At 40.7% G+C, this 19,949-nt stretch overlaps 2 protein-coding genes across 2 annotated transcripts; both read left to right on the forward strand.

The window, feature by feature from the left end:
* Positions 1-282: 282 nt before the first annotated feature.
* Positions 283-3,391, forward strand: LOC146978854 (sodium-dependent neutral amino acid transporter B(0)AT1-like). Its single transcript, XM_085791897.1, has 10 exons — positions 283-532; positions 877-1,017; positions 1,262-1,399; positions 1,496-1,677; positions 1,788-1,898; positions 2,257-2,369; positions 2,452-2,580; positions 2,675-2,831; positions 2,923-3,127; positions 3,228-3,391. Exons 1-10 carry the CDS (start codon positions 334-336, stop codon positions 3,389-3,391), a joined length of 1,539 nt encoding a protein of 512 aa, XP_085648023.1. The 5' UTR covers positions 283-333.
* A 7,710-nt stretch (positions 3,392-11,101) lies between these two features.
* Positions 11,102-18,714, forward strand: LOC146978855 (sodium-dependent neutral amino acid transporter B(0)AT1-like). The gene is made up of 12 exons (XM_085791893.1): positions 11,102-11,403; positions 14,424-14,564; positions 14,827-14,964; positions 15,060-15,241; positions 15,344-15,454; positions 16,061-16,173; positions 16,262-16,390; positions 16,483-16,639; positions 16,737-16,941; positions 17,039-17,198; positions 17,647-17,809; positions 17,926-18,714. The coding sequence occupies exons 1-12, from the start codon at positions 11,205-11,207 to the stop codon at positions 18,133-18,135; spliced, it is 1,908 nt and encodes a 635-aa protein (XP_085648019.1). The 5' UTR covers positions 11,102-11,204; the 3' UTR covers positions 18,136-18,714.
* Positions 18,715-19,949: the final 1,235 nt, after the last annotated feature.

Consider the following 19,949-nt stretch of genomic DNA (forward strand, 5'->3'; position numbering starts at 1 on the left):
ATGATTTGACTTTTCAAGGACTGGAAAAGGTGTTGCATAATAATTACGATAAGCTCAGAAGGAAAATTTACTTCCTTACAGTTTACTAATCCTTCCATTCATAGGTTCCAGCAAAAGCCTCAGTGCCCCTTCCCAAGACACTCAGTAGGGGTGTAGGACTCTGAGAGAGAGGGACTCTCACTAGAGAATCAGTAACAGCTTCCACCAGAGAAGATTGTAGGTTTTGAAAGTTTGCAGGGAAGCACCAAACCAACTACTGCTAACCAATTGGAAGAGTCCACGGCTACATTTTTCAAATACAACTCACTATTTGGAAATTTACAAAAAGCGGCCATGAAGCTGAAGATACCAAACCCGGGACTGGATTTGCGGATCCCCTCTCACAAGGACCTGGAGAGGATGGAGAAGGAGGAGGCTGGGGACCGGCCCAAATGGGACAACAAAGCCCAGTACCTGCTCACATGTGTGGGCTTCTGTGTGGGACTTGGCAACGTCTGGAGGTTCCCATACCTGTGTCAAAGTCATGGAGGAGGTAAGATGGCAAGGGACTGGATACTTTCTGATTGAGTTCTTCATTTATAAAATATTAAGAAAATACAGTACATCCAAGTGTGTAACACATAATAACACAGTTAACTGTAGCTACACAAATGAAGGAACCTGTGCATCAAAAAGTTAACATGCAAGTCTGATTCTTGACTCATATTGTACCTAGAATAGATAAAACATGCTTTTTACAGTTTTGTGGGTGTGTTTTATAGGAACACTTTTGTAAATAGTGTCAGCTGCTTAGTACTTATTCACATTCAAGTACTAAATGAAGTGAAGCACTCACTGTGGTGTTGTCTTATTATAATGCAAATGTTTTACCTCTAGGAGCATTTATGATCCCCTTTCTGATCCTACTGGTTCTGGAGGGAATCCCACTGTTGCACCTGGAGTTTGCCATCGGTCAGCGCCTGAGGAAAGGCAGCATGGGAGTGTGGAGATCAATCAGTCCTTACCTGACAGGACTCGGTGGGTAAACAAAAAAAACAAAAAAAAAACATCATAAAAATTAATACATAAAAAGCACATGCAAATGCCCTAGGGAAGGTAGTAATGTCCAACACTTTCATCCTGACTGAACCATCAAAACAATTACTCGGTATGTGGTAGAGACACTTAGGATCAGCATGTTGCTGAAAGCATGTACAGCCTAGAGCAGCTAGCACAGATGCAGTACCACTATACCAATAAACTCTTTGCTTCAATTTTGCAGGTATTGCATCCATGCTGGTCTCATTTTTGGTGGCTTTGTACTACAACACCATCATGGCCTGGATCATGTGGTATCTCTTCAATTCCTTTCAAAGCCCTCTGCCTTGGAGCCAGTGTCCTCTCAATGCCAACAGGACAGGTATCCCTCCATCTATCAAGACTGAAGTCAGAGTGAGTGAAAAACAAATGTTGAAGGTTTCTGACATCCAGTTCTTCACTATTTGGTTCTGTCTAGGTCTGGTAGAGGAGTGTGCTCGGAGCAGCACCGTCGACTACTTCTGGTACAGGGAAACTCTGAACACTACAACAGCTATTGATGAGTCTGGGGGTCTGCAGTGGTGGATGGTGTTGTCCCTGCTGTCTGCCTGGTCTCTGCTCTATGTCTGCTGCATCCGGGGCATCGAGACCACTGGAAAGGTCTGCAAGTCACATCACAGTAATTCAATGTGGGGATGATCCCTGCTTTTGTGTCTAAGTTAATTCAATATTATACCTTTTGATTATTTTGTTATTTTCTCGTTTCTCAGGCTGTGTACATCACATCCACTCTGCCATATGTGGTCCTCACCATCTTCCTTATCAGAGGACTGACTCTGAAAGGTTCTCTAGAGGGGCTCAAGTTTCTCTTCACACCAGATGTAAGCACTGTTGTAAATCAGCGTTTGTCACTGTAACTCATAATGTGATGTTTTGTTATTCCCTTAAGATGAATAGACTGATACTTTATTTTATGAACATTTTAGGTAAATGTCAGGTGGTGAGTTTTGGAGTGAATTTTGTTATCTTAAGACCAAACCAAACCAAGCTAGCTATTTTCAGTCTGTGTGCTGAGCTAACTCTAGCTTCATATTTAAAGGCAGCGCAGACATTACTTCCAATGCAATGTACAATTACACAGCAACATACGCACTGATACAAGTTGATAATGCAAAGTCTATAAAACATTATACTGCCAGCACATTCTGAGACATCTTAACCAATAATGATTGTTTTTAGGTGGATGAGTTAATGAATCCATCAACCTGGTTGGACGCAGGTGCTCAGGTGTTCTACTCCTTCTCTCTGGCTTTTGGAGGTCTCATCTCTTTCTCCAGTTACAACTCGATTAAGTGCGTAACAGATACAAGTACAATTAAAAAATGAGCACTTATTTGAACATTTGTCCTCACATGATCATTATTTTTCTTGTAGTAACAACTGCGAGCAGGATGCTGTTCTCATCTCTATCATCAATGGCTGCACCTCAGTGTTCTCGGCAACCGTTATCTACTCTATCATCGGCTTCAGGGCCACAGAAAAATTTGATGACTGCATGGGAGAGTAAGTTTCAATTTCTCAAAAGAAACAGAGTCTGAGTCACTTACGTATATTTGACTAAACTCTTACGTCTCTCTCTGTTGTTCTTTTATTGCAGCAACATCTTGAAGCTGATGAATGCCTTCAACTATCCTGAAGGAAACATCACAGAGAACAACTACGAAGAGGTTCTGGCTCATCTCAACCAGGCAAATCCAAATGTCAGCCAAGACTTGCAACTGCAGTTCTGTGACATGCAGACTTTCCTCAGTCAGGTCAGTAAAAATCAATAAGTTCAACCAAAATCTCTAGTTTTAGTCTCACATACATGAGAAGTGATGCTATATGTGATGTTTGTGTCTTCAGGGTGTGGAGGGAACAGGATTGGCTTTCATCGTGTTCACAGAGGCCATCATCAAGATGCCTGTTTCTCCTCTCTGGGCGGTTCTCTTCTTCATCATGCTCTTCTGCCTTGGCCTCTCAACCATGTTTGGCAACATTGAGGGAGTGGTGGTCCCTCTGCAGGACCTAGGAGTGTTGCCACGGACATGGCCCAAGGAAGCTTTCTGTGGTAATTTTACTATGAATTAAGTAATACATTTTCATGTGAGGTTAGTTCTGATCTATAGAGATTTGAGTGTAATCACACTTTTTGCCTTCTTTTTTTTCAGGCCTGACTTGCTTTATTTCTTTTGCTGTTGGGCTCATATTTGCTCAGGGCTCTGGAAACTACTGGCTAGCTCTTTTTGACAACTTCGCAGGCTCCATTCCCCTTCTGGTCATTGGATTCTGTGAAATGATTGCTGTTATCTACGTTTATGGCATAGATAGGTAAGTCTGTCCAATAAATGACCACATGTAAAGTTTTGTGACTCCATCTTACAAAGTCATGATGCCATGGTGATGACAAAACAGACATATCATGTCTCCAGGATCTCATTTGACCACACATGACACACACATGCATACACACAACCTCACACGGTGAAAAGCAACATGCTATCCTTGTTGGTAACCAGGCATGAAATAACAGGGTGATGTGTTCTGACTGTTCAGACCTTAGAACAGAGAATATGCATCACATCCATCAGAAGTTTATTTTTGTTTGTTTTTAAAGCTACAATAGTAGTATTGATGAAAGCGGGAAAAATGTTTCTAATAGAGTTGTGTTTCTTTGAAGCCCATCAAAAGACCAGTAATGAGCTCTTATAAACGCATCAATCTCTTGCTTTATTTACCGTAACTAATAAAAATACGAGGTCATCTTTTATAGATGATTTCGTACATGCTTAGCTGACATAAAATCTCCCTCTTATTGCCTCCACGCAGGTTTAACAAGGACATTGAGTTTATGATTGGCCACAAGCCCAATATTTTCTGGCAGGTGACATGGAGAGTGGTCAGCCCACTCATAATGATCGTCATCTTGATTTTCTACTTCATCACCCAAGTCTCAAAGACGCTCACCTATTTGGTCTGGGACCAGGAGGCGGTAAGTTTCTATTATTACCATGTATCGCTTTCCCTTATCTTACTGAATGTTTTCTGATACTTTGCTGAAAATCACAAAATGTTCTCTTGACTCTGGCTACAGGAGGACTTTCCTACCCTTGAACCACGTCCATATCCCTCCTGGATCTACGTCATCGTCTTCATTCTGGCTGGAGTTCCCAGTTTATCTATCCCAGTTTTTGCCCTCTTCAAATTCATCCAAAAGAAATGCTGCAAGCATTGAGCATTTGAGCCTCTGTCTCAAACTGTAAAATATCGAATATGTTTATTGTTAGTTTATTATAAGCATATTTCAAGAAATATTTTTTTATTTTGATACTTTGTAAAAAAAAAAAAAAAAAAAAGACTGGATTCTTGTTTGAACCTCTGACATAATGTAAACATGACAACATTCATGTCATCAGTCTACTTTTGTTTTGTCTATTTTTTTTCTTTTTGTAAAATTTTAATGTCCAGTGTACATTACAGCACTATACTGTACTTACTTACTTATAATCAACTCATCAGTTCAGATATAGGTGCAAAATTAAGTGGTTGCTTGCAATTTGAAGAAATATGTGTTACCGTATTTAAGGAAACAATGTAGTATATTATGAGCTGTCTAGTACTTTAAATTATTTTTGCCTGAGAACACTTGCACATGCAATATTTCCTGTTGTAACTGTGATTTTGAATAAACCCTTCAAAACTAAAACACTACTGTAGGAACTTTTTTGTGGATCTGGTATAGCTTTCTCAGAGCTGTGGGGTAATACAGGATACAAGGAGGTTAAAAACCTTCAAAAATTGGCACCGGGACATCTGGACAGTAGAACTCCAAATTCATAGCTCTAAGCTTACACACCTCAACATGGTGATCGCATGCCAGCTGCAAACTAGCCAAAGGATGTGAGACCTTCACCTTTACCTGTCCCCTGCAATACATACATATACTATATGTAACAGAGGTCCGCAAGTATAATCACAGTCATGAGGTACCAGTAAGGAGAAGTGACAGCGTGTGGCGGTTAGCAGTACTGAAGTTAAACTCACTCACCCATAAAAGACGTGCTAACCAACTTGTCAAGTGGCCATTGGCCTCTTGACGAAACGGTTAGTATCGTCGCCCGCAGTGCGGGAGACCCGGGTTTGAAACCCACTCAGGGCAGGCCAGACAACATCATTCTCACACACACAAACACAGTATATATATATATATATATATATATATATATATATATATGGGGGGGATAAGACCTCATGGCTTTTTTTTCCCCCAGACAAAGGAAAGCTGTTGAACTCAGCCTCCCTGCATCCTTCACCTTTTCTTTTTTTTGGCGTTTTTGCCTTTTATTTGATAGCACACAGTATAGATAGACAGGAAAGGGGGAGGCAGAGAGGGGGAATGACATGCAGGAAAGGTCTGCCCGATGCGGGATTCGAACTGGGGACGCCTGCGTTGAGGACTGTAGCCTCTACATGGGGCGGCCGCCTTAACCACTGCGCCACGCACCGCCCCATCCTTCACCTTTTCACACCTTGGTGTAAAACCCCCACTTCTAACCCTCATTGGTCACTGTATGGCCCAGGACCTCTGAGGTCACCAGGCCATATATAAAAGGAGAAGTATCCTTCTCCTCTCTCTCTGCTCCTCTGAGCTCCAATCTCCCAACAGCTCTCCAACCTCCATGAGGCCTGCATAAAGCAGAGGCCTCCACTGGACTGGACCTTGGTAGCGACGTGAGTGTCTACCAAAGGATTTAAGGATGGAAACCAACTAGCACGACACAAGGTCTACTAGTTGAGTTAACAAGTAATGGAGCCACCACCCAAAGTAGAGCAAACAACCAACTATGCAAGGAGAACTAAGGACCGAAACTTGAACTACACAGCCAGGACAGCTGTAGTTCAATGTCTCTTCCGGAACAGGAAGGTCCAGACTTTGATCAGAGCTCGCAACTCGGCTTTCAGGACGGGGGACAGAACTCTCTACAGCACCGCCAGAGCTGACCTGAGGAGGGGCATCAAACAGGCCAAGGATTCCTACACAAGGAAAGTGGAGGGGCATCCAGGCCCTAACCAATTACAAAGGCCACACCCCTCCCACATCCTTTAGCATGAGGTGAGGAAGAACATGAGAGAAAGTGACCCCCAGGAAAGCTGCTGGTCCTAACGGTATCCAAGCGGTCATTAAAGCATGCGCAAACCAGCTGACAGGGATAATCACCAAGCTCTTCAACTGCTTCCTGATACATGCCACCGTTCCCACTTGCCTGAAGGCCTCCACCATCGTCCCCATCCCCAAAAAACCTGCCATACACAACTTCAATAATTACAGACCCATCGCCCTGATGTCCGTAATCATGTGCCTTGAGCGATCAGTCTCCCAGCACATCAGAGACTGCCTCCCCTCCACCTTCAGCCATCAACCCCCACCAGTTTGCCTACAGGGCAAACCGGTCCACAGAGGATGCCATCACCATCACACTACACACAGCGCTGAGCCACCTGGAGAACAAGAAGAGCTACATGAGGATGCTCTTTGTGGACTACAGCTCAGCATTTGACACAATCATCCCAGGCATTCTCCTCAAAAAACTGTTTCAGCTGCAGATCCCCCTCCCCACCTGCATCTGGATAAAAGACTTCCTGTCGAGTTGTCCACAGTCTGTGAAACTCGACCCCCGCCCACCACTCCTCCACACTCATACTCAGCACTGGTTCCCCCCAAGGCTGCGTTCTGAGCCCTCTACTCTACGCCCTGTACACCCACGATCCACGATCCACATGTTCTCCGATCCACCCAACCAACTGCATTATGAAATATGTAGACGACACCACTGTGGTTGGACTCATCTGCGACGGGGACGAGACAACGTACAGGGCTGAGGTAAAGGAACTTGTGGCCTTGTGGAGGCGGGGGATCTTTTTTCCCAAAAAGTGACCACGCGCACAGAAAACACACGCACACTTTTTTTTTTTTATCACATCCTGGTCTCAGGCAAGTAAAACAGTTATGAAACCATTAGAGTCATTGTATAAAAGTAGCCTCAAGACCCATGCTGAAAAACCATGGCATTATCATCATTGTCATGTACTTGCTAAATATGATATTTTGAGTTTTGAAAACTTGATAATACACTCAAATGTTCGTTCACTTCACAAAATTATTTACAATGCTTATGCTCCCCCTCTGAAAAAGTTTGTTACATTCTGCTCTGAAAATACAGCACGAATAACTCAATCTGTTACAAGGGGTGAGTGTAGCATCCCACAATGTAGAACTCAGTTTGGTAGCGCATTGTTGAGTTACATGTGAGTGTGTATGCAAATGTGTCTGGTTATATGTGCATGAGTGTGGATATTAGATGAGGGTGAGGATGGGGAAGTAAAGTAAAGGAGATAGTTGGACTGTTGTCTATGTGTGTGCTTGTGTTTGAATGTGTGATGAGAATAAACGAATGTGCTGTTCATTTAACTCTATTGTGCATTTCATGATTTGGTGCTTTTGCTAGTTAACTCTGTCTATTTTTAAAAAATATTATTATATCAGATCATATCACTTTTATTCAGCATTCTTAATATATTGTTATCTGTCTGTTTCTTACCCGCCCAGGGACTACAGGTGGAAATTAACAAATGTTGCTACAACCTGGCTCAAGGCATCTTCTCTTGTTTTACAAGATTTATGTTTTTGTGCATTGTCCCTGTTTAAAATAAATAAATTCCTAATTCCTAATAACTGTTCTCCTCCACTCTTCTTTTCTGTTTCTCTCATTTACAGTACAACGCATTTTTCACCATGTAATTCATTTTTATTAAAAAAAATTCTTAGTTTTTCATACCAATAGCTAATCATAATAATGTTTAATGTAGTTTGTCAGGCTCATCAGAACTCCAGCTTGATGCCAGGAGCAGGACTTTAGAGCAGCATCGAACGAACATTGTCTCCTTTTATCTTGTGGTGCATGGTGGCTCTGTGGGAGCACCCTCAATTTCGTTGCAATGATAATAAAGGCTATCTATATCCATCTATCTGTCTATCTATCTATCACTGAACAAGGACACAACAACTGGACTTTGTAGCAACCACAGGAGCCGCAACCACTGGAATCTTCTCTCCTTCATGTGACTTGGAACACACCTTGTGTACTTGTATGTAGCTCATGATAGTTAATGTTTTGTTATTTCATTTTCTAGATGTGTCCAATAAACTTCCTTTGAAACTTTGCTCATCTGCACGTTGTACAAGAGTGATATGCCAACCTCTATGCTGTAGAACTCTTAAATCTTTAAACTTTGCTACTATTAATGAGGTAATAATGTTTATAATCATTAACTTAATTATTAGATCAAGGTTCTGTATTAATAAAGCGTACTTTTATGAGAGTGATTTTGGTAAATTGGCTGTCTGGTGCCCTGAGGTGTATTTAATACAATTAAATCCTATACATTTTTTTATAGTAATTATTAATATTCTGATATTAATATTTTACTAATTTGATAGCCAATAACCCTCATGAGTGCACTGTAAATAGCGCCTTCTATGTCAGACACATAATTGGAGCCATGTGTAATGGACACCTTAAATTATAGTACTCCGACATTGTAACATTATTGTTCAACATTGTGCAAACCCTTAATTGGTGCTTCCGTGTGAGGCATCTCAATATTTTTGCTTAGTTGTGCTAGAGCAGGGGTGCTCATTATGTCGATCGCAATGGGCCGGTAAAATGCAAAGATAGTAGGCTACGTGTAGATCGCGTGACATTCAATCTTTTTTTTCCCACTAGATTTTAGTCTATTATCCGTCATCCCAAATAGTCTTGTGCCGATCGGCGATCAGTGATTGAAAGGATGATCAGCAATACTTTTTTTCTTGTTGATGTTATAAAACATGTGTTGACAACAGGCATGCTGCTCCAGCTGTGCAGCGGCGCGTCCATTGTGCTCTGGCTCAGACATGGCGATTAGCTCTTCACATTTTGAACAGTTTTGAGTGCAGCCATATGCCAGGCTAAATAGAAAGAAACAGCAGAGACATACACACACACACACATATATACTATATACAGGGGTGCAAACTCATCAGGGGTAAAAAAGGTGACAAGATACCGACCCCCTAGGGGGGTCCGGGGGCATGCTCCCCCGGGGAAATTTAAAAAAAAACCAACTTTAAAGGTGAATTTACAGTCAATTTTAGCATGAGACTAGGGTCCAGATTTACTCAGGTTTGCACAGCTTTTGCTCCTGTTAAACCTGCACAATCTGTCTCTCTGTGTTTGGTTTTGAAATATGTGAAGGGGGTCTTCAGCCTTTGCAGGTTTAGCATGAGCAAAAGCTGTGCAAAACTTAGAGAATCTGTCCCTTGATGTCCATCAGATGAACCTTGCAAACCTTGCCTTCAAACTAAATAAAATTTAATACAGACTGATTGGTTCATTATGAAACATTTATTTATTGATGTAAATGTGTTTTCTGTAGGCTACGTAGGCTATGCTCCGAGGCAGCGCTGCTCTTTCTGTCCAATAACACACATGAAGCTTAAAAATGCCATAGGTTACATAAAACATATTAAGCGGCAATATGTATTTAAAAGATGTTCAAGCAAACGGTTCGGTTCACGGTTTTGTGGTCATGGTTTTCGGTTCGGTTTCGTATACTTTGATCGTTGGGAAAATCAATCATGTCTTGTATATTCAGGTTAAAACTTAAAGAATGAGGCAGTCTGACATCTGATCCATCATTGTGACAGTCTGAGGTTAAAAGTAGTGAGATTCTGGCTGCGAGAGAGGAGACATCGATAGTTCCAACATGTTTTAATTTATTGGGAAAATAAAGTTATCTAACAAATGCTAAGAACAATTAGATATTCACTGAAATATATAACCTATATTTATTAATTGTGGTTCTTACAAAAAATATATCTTATAAAATATAAAAGCTAAAATGTCTCTTAAAGCTCTGCCCCTTTAATTAGTGCATACTAAATAATTTAACTTTAGCCTACTACTTTTACAACCACATTATTTACCAGCAACATAAAGTGAAACAGAGGCAGAGGTGTCCTGCCACAGTCAGTCCACCTCCTCCTCCTCTTCCTCCTGCTGCTGCTGCACAGGTCCGTTAATATAATACATCCATGCACAGGTCGCGCTGGAGCTAGTCTCGCTCGCCAGACCCTCCTCCAGAGAAGGAGACACTGGAGCTAATAAAGCTAAACGCGCTAATCGCTAATTGGCCGCGATCGCGATCATCACACACACGCGGTCCCATACAGCACCTATACAACGCTGCTGGCGCATCTTCTTGCTCCGACTCTTTCACTCGCCATGCTCAAAAAGTCGCGTTAGTTAGTCTGTATTAAAAGTGAAGCTTCAGGTGTGTATTGCTGGACAGAAGAGGAGTGCTGCCACCACTCGTTGTCATCCAGATAAGGTGCATGCGCCTTAAAGAGACAGGTGCATTGGCTCGGCTCGGCTTGCCTCGCCTCGCCGGACCCCCCCCCCACCCAATTTTTTTTTTATTGCGGATTTACACGAATCACACAAATGACCAATTTGGGATCCAAAACGGCGAATTTCGCCGAAAGGTGACAAGTTTGCACCCCTGTATATAGATAGATATAAAACACAGATGACAGCATTAATAATGGAGGTAGATCATTTTGACCTGGTAATTTTAGAAGTAAGCCAAAAAAGGTTGGGCCTTGTGCTAGAACACAATGTTGTCATTTCATGCTACAGATACTTGCTTGCCACAAGATTAAATCTTGCAGTTGAAAGAATAAACTCCTTTATTTATTTGGTAAATGAAGACATTTCATTTGTTCACCCAGCAGCACACTGCACTATTTACCTTTTCAAAATCATGAGTACCAAAATCATCTTGTATGTATTCACCATGATCATGAATGTTTTTAAATTTGCTGAGATTACATTACGTAACACAGACTGTTTATGAGCTCCTGATAGCTGCAGTATAAGTCAGTTCCCCTCCCCAAGGACAGGGACAGTGACCAGAGAATCAGTAACAGCTTCAACCAGAGGAGACTGACAGTTTGCAGGAAAGCACCAAAGCAACAACTACTTACCAACTGAAGACTCCGCGGCTACATTTTCCAACTCTGTGCCCAGTGAAATTTACAAAAAGCGGCCATGAAGCTGAAGATACCAAACCCGGGACTGGATTTGCGGATCCCCTCTCACAAGGACCTGGAGAGGATGGAGAAGGACGAGGCTGGGGACCGGCCCAAATGGGACAACAAAGCCCAGTACCTGCTCACATGTGTGGGCTTCTGTGTGGGACTTGGCAACGTCTGGAGGTTCCCATACCTGTGTCAAAGTCATGGAGGAGGTAAGATGGCAAGGGACTGGATACTTTCTGATTGAGTTGTTTATCCATAAAATAAACCAAAACAGCTACACAAATGAAGGAACCTGTGCATCAAAATGTCAACATTCAGACATGATTCTTTACTCATATTGTACATAGAATAGTTAATAAACCATGCTCTTTTTTTTTTTTTTTTTTTTTTTACAGTTTTTGGGTTTCTTTATCCCTTTATCTCTATGGCCCCCCTCCAAATTTGTTTAGGCTTATTTTTTTAATGGCTGATGTGATGAACATGCGGGAAATTAAAGCAATCTTCTTCTGCGCATAGCAACTTCATATCTTGTGGGTCCCATCATCCTTATGACTTTGTGCTGCCATTCTGCCCTGATTGTCAAACGGTGATGACAACCATATCATATTGCTGTTCTTAAAAAAAAAAAAAAGTATGTCTCTCAGCTTGGGAAATTGTCAAATCTGAAGATGATGCATGATAGTCTGAATAATATTCACCCCCATCTCCTTCTCAGATACTTCCCCCTCCTTTGAATATTTGTTCCCCAGTTGGTTCAGGAAAAAAGCAGGTCTATTGCCTGTTGGGCATTTTTTACATTTATTTTATTTAACCAGCAAATCCCACTGAGATCTGAGATCTCTTTTACAAGAGAGACCTGGCCAAGGTAGCAGCCATGTAAAATCAGTCCATACAAGATATAAAATAAACAATAAAACTCAGATACTCACACACAGTTCATACAAGCAAAAACAATGACACTCTTCCCTCACTGCATTCTTTATACACTTGAAGTCACTCATAGCTAAATGATTTGGCATTGAAAGCTGCTCTCATGTCATAAATGCTTCTGACTAATGGAGACTGCATGCTCAGTAGTGAAAAATGCTTTTGATAAATGTTTATCGAATTTGACACTCATTGGACTTTAACTATAAATTTGAATCAATGGTTGATACCACACTTGTACAACAAAGAAGTCCTGTTTTTTCAGCGATTAATCAGTAGTGTGTGTGTGTCCGTGTATGTGTGTCTTTGTAGTTTTTATGGCATGTAACTTACCTTGACTGTGGTTTTACATGCTGGGTCAAAAATGACACTAAACAATCTTTGTACATTTGGGGGTCTGAATGTCAAATTGGTTACAGCTATATTGCTGATATATTGAGAATATTTTGGGACAAGAATTCTTATAAAACAATATTTCATATACTATTGCTCTAAATATCTTTACATCAAACATTAAACTGAATGCTTTAATATAATCTAAATGATAAATGTTGAATCAAAAGTTAAATCTAATTCAAAATGTTAAATGTTACATCTAAATGTTAAATCAAAATGTTAAATTTAAGTGTAAATGTTAAATGGGCGTCAAGTGTAAAGCAAAACGTTGAGAAAATAAAGCTGCAAGCGGCAATGATCGGGCCGTCCCTCCCCCATGCAACCGCGGGGGCCTGAGGCACGTGGGGGCTGTGGTGTGAAGCAAGAAGGGGAAAAAAACCTGGCAGGAGCGAAAAATGCGATGTTTCGTTCATCCACCAGGTGGCGCTAAAAACAAAACCAGATGTGAAGTTTCAAGCAAATCGGACGATGTCAATGTAAAATAGGGCATTTCCTGTTTCCACAAGGGAGCGCCATGAGAAAGATTGCTTTTGAGCATATGGAGGCGTTGAGGGTAGGGCTCTTATCATGTACTGGATGATTTGTAAAAACATTTGGAAAGTCGATTGGATAAAACCCTATAGTTTGTTAAAATACAACATGTGGAAATCACGCCAAAATGACAAGTCAAAATCTAAATGATCGACTTCCTGTTTGGAGTAGACCATTGGTGCCAGTCTCAGAGACTTTTATGTGTGTCTGGACAACATACATCTGTACCAATTTTTATGTTCCAAATCCCCAAAAAATCCTATGGGGAGGGGCTTTGAGGGGGCGCTATAGAGGAATTTGCCCCCCGCTCCATTGGCGATGCCCCAATCAGATGTAAGAGCTAGCTATCCTTGACCTATGCATCAATTTTCATGATGATACGAGTTCATTAAAGACATGAAAAAGCCAAACATATTTTAATGGCGAGGGATTGATAGTCGCCGCATCGCCACACAAACGCCATTACTCATACTGTAGCTTCACAGCGTTCATAATGTAGCTTCACCAACTTGTTCGGCATGTTTTAGAAGTGGAATGAAGTTGATGGGGTCAAGTATGTTGCATCAGTACACATTAAAGTAAAAACTGGTCACTTCCTGTTACCACCAGGGGGGTGCTATGAGTAAAGTGTGTAAAGTGTAAAGTGTGAAATATATCAAGTGATTCAAGGCGGAGCCATCCAGCAAGTTTGAACTTGATAGGATCAAGTACATGGGCGTGAGAGCTGTGTTGAGCTATTTCGCCATTTGGCCCCGCCCATGTGAGACGCTGCCAAATTTTTTCGCCGGACCGGTCGTGTGTGCAAAATTTAGAGTGTTTTCAGGGGCTAAATAGGGTTTAAATGTTCACAGGAGTAATAATAAACAGCGCGATTTCGATAGGGTCTGCGTGGGACTTTCCCGTTCGGGCCCTAAATATGCAAATAACCAAGGTCTGAACCTTTGGTAAACGTCCCTTGCACTCTCCCCAGCTCACATGTCTCCGTCCACACCACTGACCATGGATCAGTAGGTGAGACGGCTGTGAGTGAATAAAACATGGCCAGTCCACTCCCAATAGGAGAGATTGAGTGAGCGGTGGTTGCTGGTGTGCTGACTGCAGTACAAGGTGTTGTTCCACCAGTACCGTAGTCCACACCGGTAATGGTAAGTGAAGTAGCTAAATTGTAAGTAATTAGTGAACTCTGGACTCCAGGAAAAGTTGTTGAATTTAAAGACAAAAAAATATTGTTTAGAGGTTTTTCTCTGATGTTAAACAAGACAACAAAAAGGTTATTGGAACACTTTTGTGAATGACATATACTGTAGCTTCACTACTGAATAAAGTCAACCACTCGCCGTGGTGTTAACTCATGATGTGAATGGTTTACCTCTAGGAGCATTTATGATCCCGTTCCTGATCCTGCTGGTTCTGGAGGGAATCCCACTGTTGCACCTGGAATTTGCCATTGGTCAGCGTCTGAGGAAAGGCAGCGTGGGAGTGTGGAGCTCTATCAGTCCCTACCTGAAAGGAGTTGGTGGGTAAACAAAAAACAAATTAATATAAAAATGAATAATGAAAACTGCACACGCAAATGCCCCAGGAAGGGTAGTTAATGTCCAACACTTTCATCCACCTTCATCAAAACAATTACTCAGTGTGTGGTAGAGATACTAGGATCAGCATGTTGCTGAAAGTATTTACAGCCTCACAGAGCAGCTAGCACAGCTGCAGATTTTTAGTCCTGTCATAGTGGTCTATAAAATCAGTACTAAACTCTTTGCTTCACCCTGTTGCAGGTATTGCCTCATTGCTGGTCTCGTTTTTGGTGGGTATGTACTACAACACCATCATGGCCTGGATCATGTGGTATCTCTTCAATTCCTTTCAAAGCCCTCTGCCTTGGAGCCAGTGTCCTCTCAATGCCAACAGGACAGGTATTCCTCCATCTATCAAGACTGAAGTGAGACTGAGTGAAAACAAATGTTGAAGGTTTCTGACATCCAGTTCTTCACTATTTGGTTCTGTCTAGGTCTGGTAGAGGAGTGTGCTCGGAGCAGCACCGTCGACTACTTCTGGTACAGGGAAACTCTGAACACTTCAACAGCTATTGATGAGTCTGGGGGTCTGCAGTGGTGGATGGTGTTGTCCCTGCTGTCTGCCTGGTCTCTGCTCTATGTCTGCTGCATTCGGGGCATCGAGACCACTGGAAAGGTCTGCAAGTCACATCACAGTAATTCAATGTGGGGATGATCCCTGCTTTTGTGTCTTTGTGTTAATTCAACTATACATCTTGGTTATTTTCTTGCTTCTCAGGCTGTGTACATCACATCCACTCTGCCATATGTGGTCCTCACCATCTTCCTTATCAGAGGACTGACTCTGAAAGGCTCTGTAGAAGGGATCAAGTTTCTCTTCACACCAGATGTAAGCACTGTTGTAAACACCAAATGTCACTATAATTCATAATGCAGCAATGTTATGTCATTCCCTTAAATGATATATTAAAGTAAAAGGCTAAAGTCAGAAACTGTTAGCTTAGCTTAGCATAGGGGCTTGAGACTGGCAAAACAAGCTTTAAGTTCCCCAGCTCTCATTTGTCTATTACTTATGATAAGGTAAATGGTAAAAGGTAAAAGGTAAAGTTAGGTTGTGAGTTCTGGAGCAGCTGTTAGTGAATTTTGTTATCTTAGGACGATATTTCACCTGTTTGCAGTCTGTGTGCTAAGGTAACTTTAGCTTCATTACTGTGCAGACATGAATTAGGCTACTTCAGAAATGCACAAGTTTAAATTAACTGGTTTGTTTATAACATAAACAGAGTCAACCGCTATGGCCTAAAATTAAGTTAAATAGCCTATGACGTGAAATCAGAATTGCAAAAACGCTACACTTTTTTAGTCCAAAAACACTATTCTGCCCCCTCTCAACCAATAATCCCACTGATAAATCAAATATTAGAAGTAATATAATAAGTAAGCATGACTATCTCAGCTCAGTTTTACGAAGAATGTATCTTTTGATTGTTTTTAGGTGGATGAGTTAATGAATCCATCAACCTGGTTGGATGCAGGTGCTCAGGTGTTCTACTCCTTCTCTCTGGCTTTTGGGGGTCTCATCTCTTTCTCCAGTTACAACTCTATTAAGTGAGTAACAGAATCTGCTGCAGTTACACAATGAGCACTGTTTTGAACACTTGTTCACCCCTCTAACATGATTGCTATTTTCTTGTAGTAACAACTGCGAGCAGGATGCTGTTCTCATCTCTATCATCAATGGCTGCACCTCAGTGTTCTCGGCAACCGTTATCTACTCTATCATCGGCTTCAGGGCCACAGCAAAATTTGATGACTGCATGGGAGAGTAAGTTTCAATTTCTCAAAAGAAACAGAGTCTGAGTCACTTACGTATTTGACCATACTCTTAGATCTCTCTCTGTTGTTCTTTTATTGCAGCAACATCTTGAAGCTGATGAATGCCTTCAACTATCCTGAAGGAAACATCACAGAGAACAACTACAAAGAGGTTCTGGATCATCTTAACCAGACAAATCCAAATGTCATCCAAGACTTGCAACTGCGGTTCTGTGACATGCAGACTTTCCTCAGTCAGGTCAGTAAAAATCAATACATATTCATCAGTTCAAGTTTTAGTCTCACATAGATGATTAACCAGAGGGTAAGTGATTATGTGATGTTTGTGTCTTCAGGGTGTGGAGGGAACAGGTTTGGCCTTCATCGTGTTCACAGAGGCCATCACCAAGATGCCCTTTTCTCCTCTCTGGGCGGTTCTCTTCTTCATCATGCTCTTCTGCCTTGGCCTCTCAACCATGTTTGGCAGCATTGAGGGAGTGGTGGTCCCTCTGCAGGACCTAGGAGTGTTGCCACGAACATGGCCCAAAGAAGTTTTCTGTGGTAATTTTACTATTAATTAAGTAATACATTTTCATGTGGGGTTAGTTCTGATCTATAGAGATTTGAGTGTAATCACACTTTTTGTCTTTTTTTTCAGGCCTGACTTGCTTTATTTCTTTTGCTCTGGGGCTCATATTTGCTCAGGGCTCTGGGAACTACTGGCTAGCTCTTTTTGACAACTTTGCAGGCTCCATTCCCCTTCTGATCATTGGATCCTGTGAAATGATTGCTGTTATCTACATTTATGGCATAGATAGGTATGTTTGTCCAATAAATGACCACCTGTAAAGTTTTGTGACATGATGCCACATACAACCTTAAAAGGTGAAAGCAACATCAGCAGTACGCTATCATAGTTGCTAACGAGGTAGAAAATAACAGGGTTACAGTATTTTCCTTATAATTGCTGGCTTTCTATGACGAGGACAGCAAAGTAAGAATTTAATTGTCAGGGAAACTCACCTTTCCACTGTGCAAATGACAATAATCACTTTGAACTTGAACTTGAAAAAAACAAAGCTACAAACAAGGCAAAAATAATAGTGTTTTGTTACTCAGAGTGACAAAAAGAGAAACATGTCGAGTTGTGTGTCTTCAACCATCAACCTCTTGCTTTATTTGCTGTTAAATACAAGGTCAATTTTTATAGATGCTTTCGTACATGCTTAACTGGCATAAAATTTCCCTCTTATTGCTTCCACGCAGGTTTAACAAGGACATTGAGTTTATGATTGGCCACAAGCCCAATATTTTCTGGCAGGTGACATGGAGAGTGGTCAGCCCACTCATAATGATCGTCATCTTGATTTTCTACTTCATCACCCAAGTCTCAAAGACGCTCACCTATTTGGTCTGGGACCAGGAGGCGGTAAGTCTGTTGTCTGTTTCTGTTATTACTATGTATGGTTTTCTTTCATCTTAATGAATATTTTCTTTAATACACTACTGAAAAATCACAAAATTTTCTCTTGACTCTGGCTATAGGAGAACTTCCCTACCCTTGAACCTCGTCCATATCCCAGCTGGATCTATGTCATCATCTTCATCGTGGCTGGAATTCCCAGTTTATCTATCCCAGTTTTCGCCCTCTTCAAATTCATCCAAAATAAATGCTGCAAGCAGAAGGACTACAGTGACAAGACACTGGACAGTATCTCTGCCAAAATACAAATGGATAACAAAATGAAATTTTAAATCGTTTATTTTTTGATGATCCAAAACCAAATTGAGTTAAGGCCTGTTTTGTTGTTTTTTGTATATCATGTACATGCATGATACACAAATAGAAAAAAAATGCCAATGAAAATTAGAAGCATTTTCTGTCAAATTCAATTCTGGTGAAAAGGGTAAATTCATAATGTGTTTCTGGATATTGTGATATATGTTTCCTGTTGTATTGTAGCTCTATGTTGCTAGACATTTTGGGAAACTGCTGCTATTTTCTTGCTCCTGTCTGTGCACCAAATATAAAGGGATAGGTAGATACTGACTTTAGGAGATTGGCCTAGAGAGTGAGTGACATCAGTTCTGTTTCACTGTAATTATTTTTATTTATTTTTAAAACATTAGGCCCACTGAAGTCTATGCATTTTTCTATTATACAAGAATTTTATTTTTGTGTTTTTATGAAAAGGAGTGAGTCTTATTGAAACATCTGACAAACTGAAAGCATGACTACAATCATGTCACTAGTGCGTTTTAGTCACTTTGGTTTTATGAGGAGTTTTTTTTTTTATTGTGGGGACTCTTTTCATAAAAATGATAATGTAATGTGTGAATGGAAATATTTGCCACTGGCATTTGGAAATGTGTGGCTAATCAGTAATCGGCAGCAGTAAAAGATTATACCCTACCCTAGGGCAAAACAACACAATAGGAAAAGGGCTAAATATTTGAAAATTAACCCATAAAAAGGGGAGGACAAGAAGAACAAAAGACTGGCATGGAGACTCTGGAGGTTCGCTCATATAGGCTGGGCTAACAGGCCTGAGTATTTCATCAACTTCTCTTAAGATTCACTGTCTTGGGCCCAGCGTCCTCTCATTCACAATGGGGCAGCTAATTGAAAACACACATTTTCATCACACAAAGTTATACACTAGTTCCCTGCACCATTTTTGACCCAGTAGTGTCACTTTCTTGCACTCTCTCTCTCAAGGTGTTGTTTATCGCTTAATATTGTTAGTTTATTATAAACATATCAACGAGAAAATGTTTTATTTTGACACTTTGTAAAAAAGACTGGATTCTTGTTTGAACCTCTGACATAATGTAAACATGACAACATTCATGTCATCAGTCTTTTTCTTTTCTTTTTGTAAAGTTTTGATGTCCAGTGTACATTATGGCACTATACTGTACTTACATGTAAATAATTAGCTGATTAGTTCAGATATAGGTGCAAAATTAAGTTGTTGCTTGATTTTTGAAGAAATATGTGTTACCGTATAAACCATGCAGTATATTATGAGCTGTTTGGCACTTTAAATTATTTTTGCCTGCTTGCACATGCAATATCTCAAGGAAAGGATTTAAATCGAATGCAATTTTTGCATGCATTCGATTTATATTTCCTTTAGATAACTATGACCTGGACAAATGAGAATATTCACAGGCTTATTGCACATGCGATATTTCCTGTTGTAACAGTGATTTTGAATAAACCCTTCAAAACTAAAACACTACTGTAAGAACTTTTTTGTGGATCTGGTATAGCTTTCTCAGAGCTGTGGGACAATGCAGGATACAAGGGGGTAAAAACCTTCAAAAATTGGCACCAGGACATCCGGAAAGTAGAACTCCAAATTTATAGCTCTCACACACCTCAACATGGTGATCGCATGCCAGCTGCAAACTATAGTCAAAGGATGTAAGACCTTCACTTTTACCTGTCCCCTGCAAAACATGAGCAGGAGGAACTAAAATTAATACAACTGATAATAAAACAATTATCTTAAAAATTAATAATAAACCATACTGCACAATATATATTAAATAATAATATAATA

The sequence above is a fragment of the Trachurus japonicus genome, chromosome 11 (assembly GCF_045865225.1).
Source record: "Trachurus japonicus isolate A0001 chromosome 11, Traja_1.0".
NCBI lineage: Eukaryota > Metazoa > Chordata > Actinopteri > Carangiformes > Carangidae > Trachurus > Trachurus japonicus.